This window comes from Equus asinus, chromosome 6 (assembly GCF_041296235.1).
Source record: "Equus asinus isolate D_3611 breed Donkey chromosome 6, EquAss-T2T_v2, whole genome shotgun sequence".
Classification (NCBI taxonomy): domain Eukaryota; kingdom Metazoa; phylum Chordata; class Mammalia; order Perissodactyla; family Equidae; genus Equus; species Equus asinus.
The window spans coordinates 38,562,768-38,576,808 of record NC_091795.1 but is presented as its reverse complement, the minus strand read 5'-3'; the positions used below and the strand labels follow the sequence as shown (position 1 = coordinate 38,576,808).

General features: G+C 41.5%; 1 protein-coding gene across 1 annotated transcript in view; it reads right to left on the bottom strand.

Moving 5' to 3' along the window:
• Nucleotides 1-1,091: 1,091 nt before the first annotated feature.
• EVA1A (eva-1 homolog A, regulator of programmed cell death) overlaps nt 1,092-14,041 on the bottom strand; it is an 88,998-nt gene continuing 76,048 nt past the window's right edge. Inside the window, exon 9 of the mRNA XM_044772733.2 lies at nt 1,092-2,085. Within this exon, the coding sequence (XP_044628668.2) occupies nt 1,709-2,085 (377 nt within the window). The 3' untranslated portion in view covers nt 1,092-1,708. The remainder of the gene's footprint in view (nt 2,086-14,041) is intronic.

The following is a 14,041-nucleotide window of genomic DNA, read 5'->3' as shown; positions in this document are numbered from 1 at the left end:
AGGGTGGGAACCCAGATTCAGAGAAACTAATTTAACAAGAGTTTTGGCATTGTTACTAGACAATGAGACCACCCAAAATGATATAATCAGGCCAGCCACCAAGGGTTTCAAGAAAATGTACTGCCCCCTTGGCAAAGAGAGATTTACGACTGTTCACTTCTTAAGACAGCCCTCCAAGCTCCTATTGCACACAGCAGGATGCTAAAGCAAGAGAGACCCCAGCAGAGGAAGCGTCCCAACCATCCTTGCAGGCATGGTGATGAAGCCAGTGGACAGGGGAAACTCTCCCAGAAGGCAGACTCTGGAGCATCCAGACAGACTGCCTACGGAGCCCACTCAGCAAGAAAAGGGAGCCGACAGACAGAGAGAGCTCATATTCCTGTCTTTCAGGCTGGAGGATGCTGCTTCCACCTCTGTAACCGATTTCTAAGTGTGGTGCACTCTTGCCTCTCTTCCTTCCCTGCCAACTTTCCCTCTCCACACAGGGCCACCATTTTATTTCCAGCCGTAGGTAAGTCTTCTATTCCTCTACCTGCTTAACAATCACTCAACTAGACTGTAACCGGAACATACCACAGATGGGAAATGAAAAGCCCCTAGTCACACAGGGGCCATTTCTCCATTCTCCAGTTTCTCCATTTCTCCCGACTCTCCAGTTATTTGAAGGACCTGGCAAAAGCCCATACCCACCTACATAAAAGGGCTGCCATAGAAGATGGGTGTAACCAGAGAGAAAAGGCCTGCCCTAGAAAGTGCGTGTAACCACAGAGGCCAACATGAAAGAAAAAGATTTTTTGTAACATTTATTTTTTATCCCATCTTAATTTTGTTTTTATTCCTCACCTCTCATTCCCATTCTTTTCTTGGAAGTCCAAACTTTTTTTTTTCACAAAATGTTTAAAATCATGATTATCTCAAGTCACAACAAAACTTTGCTCTCTCCAGAAAAAAGGGACGGGGGACCCACAGCTTTTATTCTTATGCAGCATTTTCAAATATGCATGTTAATATATATTTTATAAACTATTTAAAATAAAACCCTTCATCCTTTGAGGTTATTGACATTTTTTTAGTTCACTGACACATCTCCCATAATACAATAATTGGATTCATTTTCATGAGTGAGGTGGGAACTATACTAAAAAATAGGATTTTGATCCCTGAGGTGCCAGTTAAAATGGACGAGGTTGCCATTACAATATGAGATTTAAAAAATCAGCCTTAAATAGTTAAGTATGGATCATGCTGTCTGGATCAGAATCACCTCCACAGCACAGAGTCATTTAGGAAATTGCATTTACTGGGTTAAGCTCACCCTGCTATTCCTGGCCCGCATGCTACGATAATCTTTCCTTTTGTAAAAGAATAACACATAGCAAGCAAGTCTGCAGAAATTTCTGAGATCCTCAGAAATCAAGAGAAACCAAATTCCCGTTTCTCTAATCTCCATGCACCTTGTTGGAGAAGGGTTTTCAGCACCATTCCGAGACCTAGAAAGGTTGATGAATCGACTTGGTTTTTCTACTTCTCCATAAATTTAGTTAAAAAGGAGATATCAGTCCTCCTGGCTAGAAAATGGGCGTGTCCTGCTTTATCTCTGCCTCCGGAACAGTAGCACAACTGCCTTCAGCCCTTTGTGCCCACCCTCCCTGCAGACACTTTCCCTTGCAGGCGGCTTCCAGGGGTGTGCGGGTTCCTGCTCCTGCCCCTAGTAGTAGCGGTTCAGGCTCCTGGTCCCTGGAACCTCGGGCTGGCCGTTCATCCAGATCTCTCTGATGATGCGCTCGCGCTCCTCCAGCCGCTGGGCTCGCTCCAGCTCCTCCGCCGAGGTGAAGACGTTCTTGTTCAAAGTCCTCTCGAAGCGGCGGTGTCTCCTGACAGAGATGTCCGATGCCGTGTCCGAGCTGCCATCCTCACTGTCGCTGCTGTCACTGCTGCTGCTCTCTTGCTCGTGCAGGAATTTCTTCCGGGGACGCCGCCGGCAGTCTGTGCGGCAGGAGATCCTCACCACCAAGGCAGCCAGGGTGAGGACCAGCCCGATGCACACGCCTGAGACGAAGTACAGAGCTGCTCGCTCGGGATTTTCTGGGGGAGTGGAGAGAAGAAGACAGCATTTGAGAGATGACAACTCCAGATGCAGAGAGCAAATATGACTCCAGCCCACTTGGCACAGCTCTCAGCAGACTGCAAAGCTTGATGGATACAGCACTGCCTTCCCAAGTGACAAAGTGTATAATGTATTCAAAATATAATTATCAACAAATGGTGAATCTGGGTAAAGGGTGTATGGGATTCTTTTACTATTCTTACAATTTTAAGTCTGAGATTGTTTCAAAATGAAAAATAAAAAAATAAATATTATTTAGCACCTACTGTAAGCAAGTAACTGTGCTTAGATGCCATTTGCTTAAGAGCTGTATCTGTCTAAAGCCCCTTTTTACCTATACCAGAAAAATCTTTGCTTCTGAACTTGCTCCCGCAATCCCTTGAATTACCTTTTGATCATAGTTGTGGGCAACTTCTAAGATGACCCCCACTCCTTGGTAATCACACTCTTGTGCAAGTCCCTCCCTTTGAGGGCTGGACCTAGAAGTTTGAACCTCGTGACTTATTTCTAACAAATAGATTATGGCAAAAGTGATGGATGATTCTAAGATTAGGTAACCTAAGACTGACTTCCAACTTGCTCATGTTCTCTCTCTCTCTCTCTCTCTCTCTGTCTGTCTTTTCTCACTCACTGGCTCTGATAAAACCAGCTGCCATCTTGTAAGCTGTACCACAGAGAGGCCTGCATAACAAGGAACTAAGAATGGCCTCTGGCTAACAGCCTTCAAAGGCATAGATCATGCCAATAGCCATGTAAGTGAGCTTGGAAGTGAATGATCCTGGAGCCTTGAGGTGACCACAGCCCTGGACCAGCAGCAAGCTTGTGGGAGACCTTGAACCAGAGAATCCAGCGAAGCCAAACCCAGATTCCTGACCCAAAGACACTGAGAAATAATAATGTGTGTTGTTTTAAGTTGTTAAGTTTTGAGGTAATTTGCATGCAGCAATAAATAACTTATACAATCACAGATTGAAAGCCAGTGTAGACATTTTGGAATGACCTCATCTGGTTAATTTTGGGGGAAGGAATTTGAGCTCTTCCTTGGTGAGAGGAGAAAATAATCATTCTGGTGAAGAGTACTATGCTTAGCAGGTCCAGTGATCCTCCCTGTATGATGTGCTCAACAGAATGAGAACCTTTCCCTACCTAAGTGTGAGAATATAGGGACATGCCTAGCCTTGAGTCGCAGGGCATGGTCAACTGACAGGACCCAAGATTGGGCATCAGCAAATTAGTTTTCCATCATCTATATTCACTTATAAGTATGGATCAAAATATATATTATTTTGTGGGCTTTTTAAGAATATAGGTAGGATCATATATGACGCACATTTGCTTTTTAAATTTAAGAATATTTCTTTTTTTAATTTTTTTTAAGATTTTATTTTTCCTTTTTCTCCCCAAAGCCCCCCGGTACATAGTTGTGTATTTTCAGCTGTGGGTCCCTCTAATTGTGGCATGTGGGACACTGCCTCAGCATGGCTTGATGAGCGGCGCCATGTCTGTGCCCAGGATTTGAACCAGTGAAACCCTGGGCTGCCGAAGCAGAGCACGCAAACCTAACCACTGAGCCACCGGGCCAGCCCCCTAAATTTAAGAACATTTCTTAGAGAGATTTCCAGATGTGTGTATGTAGGTCAACAGCAATCTTTTTGACTACTGCATAATGTTCTGTAGTATAGATCTATCAAAGTTTATTTAACCATTTCCTTATTGATAGTATATAAATTGTTTCTAATTTTTCATATTATAATCAATGCTAGAATCAATGTCCTTTTGTCCTTGGATACATCTCTTTATGCATATGCAGAATTATTTCTACAGGTTAGTTATCTAGAAATAGAACAACTGTGTCAAAGGGCATAAGCATTTTGAAGTTTTATGCATTCTGAATTGTACCCAAAAAAGGCTCTATCAGTCTAAACACAGCATATTGAATGCATGTGTTTATGATCACTCCTTCTCTCTGAAGCCCCCACCAAAATGACAGTGATGTGCATAAAATAGATATAAATTTGGTAGATACAAAGAGAAGAGTGGTGAAGAAAATAGAAAACATAAATAGTCTAACAAGAGTAGTCAACAAAGGATGTAAATGCAGTGAAAGGGGAGTGACATCAACATCATGGTGGCATAAGACATCCCTACTTTTTGTTCTCCTTTTGTTAACAACTAATTAGGCATCTATCTACAAACAAAAGTGCCTCTGTGGGAGTTGGCTGATCCAACAACACACACCAAGGAACGGGGAGGAGTCTTGCCCACCTGTTCATCTGGCAATAGGCAGACAGACCTGGGTTTGGGCTGCAGAACCAGTGGAGACAGCAAACCTGTTCCAACCCCTCCCAGGTGCGGATGGAGAACACCTGGAGGGGGCTGACTTGGGCAAATATCCCTGAACCAGAGAGAATTTATAAAAGTCCAGCCCTCCAGAGGGGAGAGTCCAGCACACCACTGGGGGTGGAAAAAAGAGTTCAGATGCAGCAGAGGGGAAGATGAATTTTTCCAGCAAAAGGAGAGCAGTGTGTGACTGCCTAACTACCCCAGCTGTGCTGGATGCTATAGGAGAAACTCATTTCTCTCCAGCAACACTCAGAGTACTGAAGCAGGACCTCCATGACTCAGGGTAGGGAGGATATCAAGAAAGAGGCAGGGGGCCGGCCCAGTGGCCGAGTGGTTAAGTTCGCACACTCCACTGCAGCGGCCCAGGGTTAGGATCCTGGGCACGGACATGGCACTGCTCGTCAGGTCATGTTGAGGCAGCGTCCCACATGCCACAACTGGAAGGACCCACAACTGAGATATACAACTACGTATGGGGGGGTTTGGGGAGATAAAGCAGAAAAAAAAAAAGATTGGCAACAGTTGTTAGCTTAGGTGCCAATCTTTAAAAATAAAATTAAAATAAAAAGAAAGAGGCAGATAAGAAATCAAAGGGCATTAAAGGGATGTGGTTCCTGCTGACTGCTCTCAGGACTTCAGCAGGAAGTCCATCCACAAGACTCATCCAAGGATCTTCCTACCAGCTGGCAGGCATTCCCAATGCCCCAACTGCTAAACCTACACCTCCCTGCACTCTGCAGTGGCTCCTTGCATGGGCAAGAGTTGGCAGCAAGAGTTGAGTAAATGGAGTGCTATCAGAAAAAGACACCAGGCTCTGTAGGCAAGAAAGAAACCACAAACTTGAGGTATAGCACCACCTTCTGGAAAATAAAAGAGAAGTTTCCAGCAAGTTTCTTACAAGAGAGTTGTAAGCACCAGAGAAGACATAAAAGCTTAAGAATTCTGCCACAAGAGGGAGGAAGAAGTGTGGAGAAGGTGTCTAAATACCAGGTGAGAGAGAACCCCAGATATAACAGGATCAGTGAACAATATATCCCATCTGAAGGCAACAAGTAAAGATTTGAGGAGGTCTCTGTTACTTCAAAGGCAAAAGCAGCAACACAACATTACAAAGAACACAAAGAATCAAGAAAGGATCACCAAAAGGTAATAATCCTTCAATAACTGAGCTCTAAGTCACAAAATCTTGCGATTTAGTGGATAAAGAATTCAAAATAGCTGTTTTGAGGAAACGAGGTACAAGAAACACAGAAAGACAATTCAATGAAATCAGGAAAAAAGTACATGAACAAAATGAGAAATTTAGCAAAGCAATAGAAACCATTAAAAAAAAATAAAAAAGAACTAAACAGAAATTCTGGAGCCGAAGAATGCAATGAATGAAATGAAAAATGCAATAGAGAGAATCTGCAACAGGATAGATCAAATGGAAGATAGAATAAGTGACCTAGAAGACAGGAATTTTGAAATAACTCAATTAGAGGCAAACAAAAAAAAAAAGGAAACAGAGCAAAGAAACTACATGATCTATGGGAGTCAATCAGACATAAAATTATTAACATAATCAGGGGTCCAGAAGGAGAATAAAGAAGAAAGAAGCCAGAAAGTTTATTTAAAGAAGTAATAGCTGAGAACTTCCCAAACCTGGGGAGAGACTTAGGCATTCAAGTTCACAAAGCTAACAGATCACACTATTATCTCAACGCCAAAAGACCTTCTCCAAGACACATTATAATAAAACTGTCAAAAATCAAAGAAAAAGAGAATCCTGAAAGCAGCTAGAGAAAAAATGATTGGAACCTACACATGGAACCCCATTAGGCCATCAGTAGATTTCTCAGCAGAAACCCTACAGGCCAGGGAAGAGTAAAGACTTTCACAGGCAAACAAAAGCTGAGGGAGTTCATCACCACTAGACCTGCCTTGCAAGAAAGGCTGAAAGGAGTTCCTCAAGCTGAAATGAAAAGATGCTAATTAGTGACATGAAAATATACAACACACTGGTAAAGGTAAATACACAGTCAGATTTAGGAAAACTCTAATTCCGTAACAGGATAGTGTATTAACCACTTGCACAGTATAAAGGTTAAAGGAAAAGAGTATTAAAAATAGCTATAACTACTGTAATCTGTTAACAAATTCACAATATAAAAAGAGGTAAATTGTGACACCAAAAATATAAAGAGGGGGGTAAAAGGCTGGAGCTTTTGTATGCAAGTGAAAAGCTTTCAATCTTTCACCAATGAGTATGATGTTCGCTATGAGTTTGTCATGTGTGGCCTTTATTAGATTGACATATGTTCCTTTTATACTCAATTTGTTGAGGGTTTTATCACTAAAGGATGCTATATTTTGTCAAATGCTTTTTCTGCATCTAGTGAGATGATCAAGGAAACAGGAGATGGAATCACTATTTCAAAGAAATATCTGCACCCCTATGTTCATTGCAGCAGTAGTCACAATAACCAAGACATGGAAACAACCTAAGTGTCCATCAACAGATGAATGGATAAAGAAAATGTGGTGTACATATATAAATACAATGGAATATTATTCAGCAATAAAAAACAAGGAAATATTGCCATTTGCAACAACATGGATGGACCTTGGGGCATTATAAATTGCAATGAGTCAGAAAGAGAAAGACAAATACTGTATGATATCACTAATGTGTGGAATCTAAAAAAGCCGAACTCATAAAAACAGAGTAGAATGCTAGTTACCAGCAGCTAGGGAGTGGAGGAATTCGGTATATGTTGTTTAAGGATACAAATTTGCAACTAGTAAGTCCTGGAGATCTAATGCACAGCATAGTGATTATAGACAACAATCTTGTATCATAGACTTCAAAGTTGCAAAGAGACTAGATCTTAATTGTCCTCAATACAAAAAAGAGATAATAGTTATGTGATGTGAAAGAGTCGTTAGCTAACACTATGATGGTCTCATATTATAATATAGTCATGCATTCCTTAACGACAAGCATATGTTCTCAGAAATGTGTCATTAGGCAGTTTCATTATTGTGTGAACATCATAGAGTGTACTTACACAAAACTAGATGGTATAGCCTACTACACATTAGCCTATATGTTACTAATTTTATGGGACCACCATCATACATGCAATCCATCATTGACCAAAACATTGTTATGTGGTGCATGACTGTATATAAATGTATAAAATCAACATGTTGTCACCTTAAATCTACACAATGTTATAGGTCATTTATATCTCAATATAAATAAATAAATGAATGCAGTGAAGAGGCTGGAACTGGACTCTGTCCAGTTGGTATTCAGCAAACAGGGAAAGGATTGAGGGAGCTCTTGTCTTGAAAAGCTTAACAGTCCAGCAGGGAAGTTGACCCACCCGTTCCAGTACCAAAGGGAAATATTACTATAGAAGCATGAAGAGGGATCTCTGGAAGCACAAAGGTGAGTGGATAAGCTAAGTTCAGATATGGAGATCTGAGAAGGTTTTCTAGAAAGGATACCCCAATCCCTGCTTTTACCATGGTGGAAAACCATCAGGCTGACCTGCGTTTGAAACCTCATCTCAGACTCATCTTTTAAACACTACTCACCTACCCTGCTGAATTGTGGTAAAAGTTAAAGGTATTACAGATGATCAGCAAAAAGGGATTGATTATTCCAGGTCTTGGCACAGAGAGGCATTCAGTAAATGATAGCTCACTCTATCTTTCTTTCTGCCTGCCTGCCTGCCTTCCTTCTTTCTTCCTCTTCTTCCCTCCCTCCCTCCCATCCACCCATCCATCCAATCTATTTGCCTTTCCCCCTCTTTCCCTCTCTCCCTTCTTTCTTTCCTTCCTTTTCTCATCCCACTCGCCCTTCCCTGTGAGTGTACGTCTCTCTTTCACAGCCTGCCCTCACTCCGCCTATTACATAGACTAACTTTGAAGATGCTTACTGAACTGAATCTTAGAAACCACTGTTCCTCCTCTAGCTTAACTAGTCCATCCTTTCCTGCCACCCAGATCAGAAAGTATCCTCTTCTGCCTACAGCAATCTCAGACGTGGATTCCCAGAGAAGTCCGGTAAAAATTTTCACAGCTGATATAATTTGCGTTGTTTCTCTTCATCAATCTTCTGCAAAAATAAAAACTGCAGCTCTATTATGGTTGTTTTTTCTCTTCTCTGCTCCAGGTCACTTCCTCTTGGCCAATGATCCACCCTGGTCTTGACCGGATCCAGACAGCTGTTAATTACCCAGGAAGCAGAGTGGGGAGGGCTATTGTTGGTTGTTTTCCCACAATAAATAAAAATAAATGTATTGCTGTATCTTGCTTCCTGCAGGGTCATTGTTTCCATGGGCAGGAAGAGGCCCTATGTGGTGGTCCTGAGGCTAATTTCATTTGCACCCTTGGAGGTCAGAGCATGCCCAGTAGACACTGCAGGAGAGAACAGTAACACCAGCGCAGGCCAGATCAGCTGGTGTCCACGCAAGTGTAATCTCTTCCCTACCTGGACTTTCTTGTTGGCCCTAAAGCTTACAATCCCTTGAGTGGAAAGGAGAAAGTTTTAAAAGTAGGCTTTAAAGAGAACAGCAGGGCTTATGTAGAATCAGGGAATATTCAACATAATCTCTTCTCTGAACTCTTAAGGCATTGCAAGGATGTCTCTTTATGGGATTCTGCCCTTCCCCATAGGAAAGCAAAGACTCCCACTAACAGTTCTGCCCTCTCTGAAAGGCTGGAGGAAGCTTCCTTCCTTCTTCCAGCTCTGACTTTCTTTCACCTTAGGAAGGAGTAGTGGAGATGCACTGTGCCCATTAGACAGTTCTGGTGTGTCCTCCTTTGCTTTCACCTCTTTTAGCTTCCCCTTCCTTTCCCTCCCCACCCCCAGCAATAGGCACCCCAAAGAGGCTTTCCACTACCCTACCCGTCATCCTAATCCACCCTGCTCACTTCTTCACCTGCAATGAGAAAGACCTGCAGTCCTATCACCCTAAGACTCAAGGGGACCTAAGAAGAAAACCCTGACATCTTTTCTGACCTGGCTTATCCACCGCTGAAGTTGATAGCATATGCTGATACTTTTCTGGCTCCTTGAGTGTGGAAGGGTGTGATTAATTAGCCCCTCCAATCTAGGCAGCGCTATATATCATTGTACTATAGTTAGTCATGTAACCATTATCTTTGCTAGCAACAGTGAGAAATTTGAGGGCAGAATCCACATGACTCACTTTGGATTTCCAGAGCATCCAGCACAGTGCCTTGCTCATGGTGTGGATATCACAAATATTTATTGAATTAAATCATGAATACATAATTTCTAAAAGTCCAGTTAATAAATGTATTATATGTGGATAAATATATATATGTGTGTATATATATGATATATTTGAGATATATATGCGCTAGAAAAAAATGTATAAAATGACTATAATCTCACAATATGAATATAACTACACACTACATAGTACAGTGAAGTGAATTTTCTTCTGTTCTTTCTCTCATATAAATGTGTACAATTTATTTGTATTTACTGGTTATAGTCAGAGTATATACACAACTTATATATTTTTCTCTGGATATACTTCTTTTGTTTGTCTTCAAGACTATTTCTTGGAGCAGTTTTAGGTTCACAACAAAATTAAGAAGAAGGTACAGAGACTTCCTAGATACCTCCCACCCCTACACATGCAGAGCCTCCTCCGTTATCAACATCTCCCACCAGAGTGGCACCTTTGTTACAAATGATGAACCTACATGACACATAATCACACAAAGTCCATAGTTTACATTAGGGTTTACCCTTGGTGGTGTACCTTCCATGGGTTTCAAAAAAATGTATAATGACCCGTATCCATCATGATAGCATCTATACAGAGTGGTTTCACTGCCCTAAGGATCCTCTATGCTCCACCCATTCATCCCCCTCCCCACAGGGATATACATTTCATACAATGTGTAACATCTTTTTGTATTGTTCCATAGTCTTCCGGTCAATTATGCCTAAAAATGGCTACATAGTATTCTATCTAGTGAATGCACAAAAAGTTACAAAAACAGTTTCCTACCTTTGGATACTTCGGCTGTTGCAAAAAAAATTCTTTTTATTAAAAATGATGGAAGGAGGGGGCTGGCCTGGTGGCATAGTGGTTAACTTCACGTGCTCCCCTTCAGCAGCCCAGGGTTCACAGGTTCTGATCCCGGGAGCAGACCTAGCACCGCTTCCCAAGCCATGCTGTGGTGGCATCCCACATAAAGTAGAGGAAGACTGGCACAGATGTTAGCTCAGCAACAATCTTCCTCAAGCAAAAGGAGGAGGATTGGCAACAGACGTTAGCTCAGAGCCAATCTTCCTCACACACAGAAAAAGAGGGAAGGAATATTTTTGTGCTTATCACTACTACTTCCTTTTTTGCCTATTTATTTGTTCAATTCATTTGTTCAATTCATTGCTTTATAATGGATCCTCAGGAAAGGAATCTTTGTGTCAAAAGAGATTTATTTTTATACCTCTTGATACACATTGCCAAGTGGCTTTTCAAAAGTGGTACATTAATTTATCTTGCCAAAAACTTTCACCAAACTCTTCCAGGAGAGGATATTCCAACCGTTAACATTTTTTCAAATTTTATAGGTCAGTTAATGGTTACTTTATTTATTCCACAAAAATTTACTGAGTCTACAATGCCTTCAGGGCTAGAGACGTAAATGTTCTCAGCCTTCATTGGATCCCCATATAAAAGGGGATAATAGAAAACAGAAATGACCATACTTCCTCAAATCCCCAAATTTGCGACTCTCAACTGAGTTATGGAGGGCTAGGCTCCCTCACTGCTGAGACCCCCTCCCTCACACCGATCTCAGAGAAAAAGTGATTCAAAGTCTGGTTAAATACTACACAGTCTGCACAGCTATACCTACAGTTACATTCAAAGAATATTGGTTAAATGAAAAATTAATGATCTCCCAAAACTTCTGCATTAAAAAGAAATTACTGTAAGCAAAGTCAAAAGACAAATGCCAAATTAGGAAAAATATCTGAAATCTATAACGGAGACAAAGGGCTAATCTAGAAAGAGCACCTAGAAAGAGCTTTAAGGAAAAGACAAAAGATATGAATAGTTCACAGAAAAAGAAATACGAATGGCTCTCAAACATACGAGAAGCTGCTCCCCTACAGCAGGGACTGGCACACCATGGCTAACAAGCCGAACCCGGCCAGCTGCCTGTTTTGTTACTGGCACACAGCCCTGCCCATTCATTGATGTTTCGTCTATGTCTGCTTGCATGTGACAACGCAGAGTTGAGTAGTTAGACCAGAGACTGTATGGCCTACAAAGCTGAAAATATTTGCTATCTGGCCCTTTCAAGAAAAAGTGTGCTGACCTGTGACCTAGAGAAACAGAAATTAAATGACATTTAGATCTTATTCACCTATCAGATTGCCAAAAATCCAACAGTTTGGAAATGCTATTACAGGGCCTTCTCATACATCAGTATGATGTAAATTGGTAAAACCCTTTAAATGGCAATTTGGTAAATTCATCTTAATTAATAATTTATCTTAATTAATAATAATTAATGACATCTTAATTAATAATTTATATACCCTTGATCCTGCAATTCCACTTTTGGGAATTTATTCTACAAAAGCACTTGAACACGTATGTATGCCATGATTATTTACCACAGCACTGTACGGTTCACCTGTACGGTGGAACAGTATGTAATTCTCTTCTAAAAATGAGGAAGCTCTCTCTACACTGATAAGAAATATCTTCACAATATATTTTTCAGTGAAAAAAGCAAAGTAGAACCCAGTATGTATGATATGGTGCCTGTGTACAACAGTGTGGACGATGAGACTGTATGTTCATGTTTTCTTACATCTGCACAGAGCACTCTGGAAGGATGCAGAGAAGCTGGTGAAGGGTCAAACTTGGGGACAGGATGGAGGTGGCAGTGGGGAAGACGTCTTACTTTATGTCTTTTCATATTGTTTGATCATTGAGCCATGTTCCTTCACGGATCTGCTGAGCATCTAATAGGTGCCAGGGACTCTTCTAGATGCTGAGGACATAGCAGTCAACCAAAGAGACAAAAGTTTATGTGCTCCTGGGAGCTTACATTCTGGTAGGGGAGACAGGTAATAAACAAGGTAAGTAAATAAAATAGGTGGTATGTTTGATGGTGATAGGCAATCAGGGAGGGAAAACAGGAAAAACAGGAAGGAGGATATGAAGTGTTGAATGCATGCTGGAAGGAGGAGATAGATAGGGTGACCAGAGGGAATCTCATTGAGAAGGTGAATTTTAAGGAAAATCTAAAGCGAATGGAAGAGTGATCCTGGAGAATATATTATCAATTCAAACATTAAATTAAAAAGAGCAATCGGGCCGACTCGGTGGTGTAGTGAAGCTTGCATGCTCCGCTTCAGCAGCCTGGGGTTTGCAGGTTCAGATCCCAGGCATGGACCTACACACCACTCATCAAGCCATGCTGTTGCAGCATCCCACATAAAATAGAGGAAGATTGACACAAATGTTACCTCAGCAATAATCTTCCTCACAAAAATTTTAAAAAGAGCAATTATTCCATTTAATTTTTCGAACAACACTGTTAGAAGTTATTAATGAGGTTATTAGTATCAATGAGATTATTGTCCTCATTATAAATTATTGCTTTGTGACCCCAAGGGGTTGCTTGCAAATAGTTAAAACAAGAAATGTTAATTCCTCCAATCCGAGTGGTGAGAAAGGGAGAAACAAAACATGCATGGGGAGGTCACATGGATGGTTCTTAGGTGAATGGGCACCTAAGTCAGGGTGGGGAGAGAGAGGACAAGATGACACAGAAAGAGTTCTGTAGACTGGGAGAGAGTTAGCCAGTCCAGGACTAAAGAGAAGAATTCTTGGAAAAGGAAATAACTGTGCAAAAGCATGAGAAAAGGCCTGGCAAGTGATTTGGAATAACTGGAGTGAGGTCTTGGTCAGGGAGGGCTATAACTAAATAAGAGCATGGAGAAGTCAAGGTCAGGCACAAAAAGCCCCAGCAAGCCATAAAAAAAATCTGCAGACTGGAAACCTCAAACCATCCTCAAGTTCCTTCTCCCTTGCTGGTCTCTACTCTAAAGCATTTTTCTCAACCTTGGCACTACTAACATCTTGGACCAGTTAATTCCTTGTTGTGGGGATTGTCCAATGCATTGTAGGATGTTTCTCCACCTGCCAGGTGCCAGTAGCAGCACCCCCACTGCTGGATGTTACAACCAAAAATGTCTCCAAACATTGCCAGAAATCAGCCTATAGGACAAAATCAGCCCTGGTTATGAACTACTGGTCTGGAGGTTGAAAAAGCTAGACTACTTTCTTACTTTTTCAGCCTCCCTTGCAGCTAAAGATGGCCATGTGACACAGTTCTGTCCAATGAAACATGAAAGGAGATCTACTGGAATTTTCTTCCTTTTTCTGCCTTCTTTCAATTTTGAATGAGGGCAAGAGCAACAGCAGCCACTTTGCAGCCATGAAATGACAAGCATAAAAGAAAAGCCATGAGAATCACAGGTATGTTGGCTCCTACATTTTTGAGCCAATGGACCAATGCTAGCAACCACCTACC